The sequence below is a fragment of the Protomyctophum bolini genome, assembly GCF_963924005.1.
Source record: "Protomyctophum bolini genome assembly, chromosome: 11".
NCBI lineage: Eukaryota > Metazoa > Chordata > Actinopteri > Myctophiformes > Myctophidae > Protomyctophum > Protomyctophum bolini.
Genome location: NC_137872.1, coordinates 21,333,287 through 21,336,595, shown reverse-complemented (window position 1 = coordinate 21,336,595; position 3,309 = coordinate 21,333,287). Strand labels below are relative to the sequence as shown.

The 3,309-nt window shown below is 48.7% G+C and overlaps 1 protein-coding gene across 1 annotated transcript; it reads right to left on the bottom strand.

Moving 5' to 3' along the window:
* LOC308323353 (RNA polymerase-associated protein CTR9 homolog) lies at positions 1 to 3,309 on the bottom strand (the record flags this gene model as incomplete). The annotated part of the gene is made up of 1 exon (XM_080775082.1): positions 1 to 3,309. One exon carries the CDS (start codon positions 3,307 to 3,309, stop codon positions 1 to 3), a length of 3,309 nt encoding a protein of 1,102 aa, XP_080631208.1.

Below are 3,309 nucleotides of genomic sequence, written 5' to 3'. Positions count from 1 at the left end.
TCACTGTTCTAAGCAGCACAGGGAGCCCTCGTTTTCTGATCCAGGCTCAGAACCATGGTCTGATGCTGCTGCAGACGAGCCTCCCTCCCGACTCTTTTTGCCCTCATTGTCCGACTGTTCAGACTCAGACTGCTGCCTCCTCTTCACTGGAAGGTTGCTCCCAGAGAAGTTCTCATCCGAGTGCCAGCTGCCGGCCTCGCTGCCAGAACCGCTGTGGGAAGAAATGTGCTTCTTGTGGCCACCTTCATTGTCAGAGCCCAGACCAGTGTTTGTTTGGTTTCTGTCTATTTTCAGGCAATCCTCATCTGAAGAAGAGTCAGAAGATGAGATGATGGCCTTAGACTTGATCTTCCCTTTAAGGGAACGTGGCACGTGTTCAGATCGTTGTTTCTTGGGGAGTGGTCCTCCCTCCTCACCGCCATGCTTTCCTCCCTTAATGGGTTTCCTCCGCTTCTTGCGTGACTCCTGACCTTCTTTCAGCTCACTACTGCTACCAACTTTTCTCATCTTTTTCATGGGCAAGTCTTCATCAGAGTCATCAACGATAAAATCATCGACATCCCTTCCTTTCTTCCGACGACCTCTGCCTCCTTTCTTCCTTTCTTTGGCTTCCATGTCTGCAAAAATGTAATTTAGTTTTTCTGTGAGCAAGTTCTTGGTCTTCTCCACGTACATGGCTCTCTGCTCCAGAAGCCTCTTCTGCTCCTCAGCCTCCTTGTTTCGCTTTTCCTCCTGTATTTTCAGTAACTGCTGGCGTAACAGGTCCCGCTCCTTCTCCTGTTTGGCTCTGAGATATTTTTCCTCCTGATCCTGCTTCTGTGCACGGGTTACAATGTACTGTGCCTGGCTCAGGAGGTCAGAGCACTTGCTGGCATCAGAGGCAGCAAGTGCAAGGTCAACTTTCATATTGTCTTCAGGCTTACTGAGATAGCTGAAATACCTGTGGGCCAGCTTCAGATGTTTGACTGCACTAAGCACAGCCTTCAGGTTGCTTTTCTCATCTTTCAGAACCAGAGTGGCCAACTTCTGGAGCACCACGGCCACATTGAACATCAATACCGTGTCATTGGGTGCCACATGGCATGCCTTCAGTAACATCCGTTTACACTCTTGCAGTCTTCCACATTTGAAAAATGCCCTTGCGAGGTACAGCAGCAGCTCCGAGTTCTGATGCTTGTAGAATTTCTTCAGGCAGTTCTCATACAATCGAACAGCAATGATGTACTGTTTCTGTTCCATGTAGATGTGAGCCAGATTTAGCCATACATCACTGATGTCGGCTGTGGCCTCCCTCACTTCGACAAACACATCATGTGCATCTCTGAAGTAACCCTTATGGGCCAAGACAGCACCTATCCCATTGGCAGCATAAAGGTTCTTGCCATCTTTTTGCAGCACCTGTTCATATATCGCCAGGGCTCGGTCCTGGTGCCTCTTTTCCTTCTCGCGATCTCTAGTGGGCTTGTGCAAGGTCTGTAGCCACAGATTACCAAGAGCCAGCATGGAGTAGGTGTCATTCTGAGTTGATGGCTGCTTCAAGATATGCTCAAACCTTTTTTGACCTGGCCCCCACTCCTGCTTGGCCATGTGAAGATTCCCTAATAGGGACCAAGCAACTTCATGATCGTGATTGATCTGCAGGGCTTCTTTGAACAGGTCAGAAGCTTCATCAAAATGTCCTTTGTCACGAGCCATGGCTCCAAGACGCAAGTAGCAGTCAATATAGCTGGGATGTTCTCTCAGGATGTTTTTGTAAAGTTTTTCAGCTTCATGGAATTCAAACATAGCCTCATAGAGGCGAGACAGATTATAGGAGGTGGTCACAGAGATGTCATTGTAGTACTGCTCATCATGCTCTCTCTGAGCTTTGGCCTGGTCCAGAGATGCAAGAAAGTATTTCTTGGCATCTCCAAGGTTGCCTGTTCTGAAGTGGAGAGCCCCCAAGTTGTTGAGTATCTCAGGGGGAACATCAGCGTGCACCTTCTGAAGGGTGCGAATAGCTTCGCTGTAAGCGGACAGAGCAACTTGGATGTCCTTCTGCTCAAGGAGTTGAGCTAACTCAATCCAGGCTTCCACATCATCTGGGCACTGCTCTGTTACCTTCTTCAGATAGCCACAGCCAATGTCACGCTTGTCTTGATCTTCGGATGCTGAATAGAGAGACCCCAAGATCTTCATAGTTTCATAGTTGTCCTTGTAGACCTTTAATACCTTTTCAAAGCACTGTGCCGCCTTCTCATTGTCTTGTCGATGGACATATATCTGTCCCAGGCCGAAGAACGGCAACACAAAGTTGTAGGAAGCAAACCGTGTCGCCTGGTAATAGTACTGGAAAGCTTGGTCATAGTCTTCTTGCACATGAAAGGATCGAGCCAACTGGTAGCAACTCTCCGCTTGTATGGCCTCCACCTCCGTCTTGTGGAAAGCGTGGCGCGCCAAGTGTTGCACTTTACTATAGTCTTTTTTAAAGAAGAAATGGTTTGCCAGGTGGTTGAGAACCATTGGGTTGCTGGGGTCAATGGTATAGGCTTGTGAGAGGAGCTGCACCCCATTCTTAATTGAATCTGCTTCCTTACTGTTGAGCTGTAGTACTGCCAGGCCAACGAGGGCCCCAACACACTGGGAGTTGAGTTCCAGGGCTCGACCAAAAGCCACAAGGGCCTTCTCCAGTTTATTGAGCTTGACAAAACAGTGTCCCATGCCAAGTCTCACTTCAGCAGGGCAACCGGGGTTTGCTTGCAGAGCCTTTCTGTAGTAAGCCAGTGCTCCTCTATAGTCTTTTTTATTGAAGGAGATGCAAGCCTTACCAAGCAAAGCGGGAATGTTGTTGGTGGATTGGTTCAGGACAAAGTGGAACTGGGCATCAGCCTGGTCCATTTTGTCTGCTTCTAGAAGGCACAAGCAGGCTCTTCCCAACAAGTGGTCCTGATCATACATGATGATCTTGTCTGCCGCGGTGTACAACTGTGTGGCCTGTGTGATGACCTTCTTCTTGGCGTCTTGGTTCTTTTCTTTCCGGGCCCGCTGCACATAGTACGCTGCCAGTGTGTCGAGGCAGGTCATCTGATCTTTTTCATGATCTCTGTAATCCAGGTTGCCATCGATGCGGGCTGCCTCGAGGAGCTTCACGAAATCTTCCGTCTGCCCCTGCCTGTAGTACTCCAGTGCCAAATCGATCCATATATGCATCTGTGTACGTTCCTGCTTCAGAATATTGATAAGCTCATCTCCTTCTGGCAACTGATCCAACTCTAGCTCAATTACCTCATCTGTGTCCCTTAAAGGGATGTCTATAGAACCACGAGACAT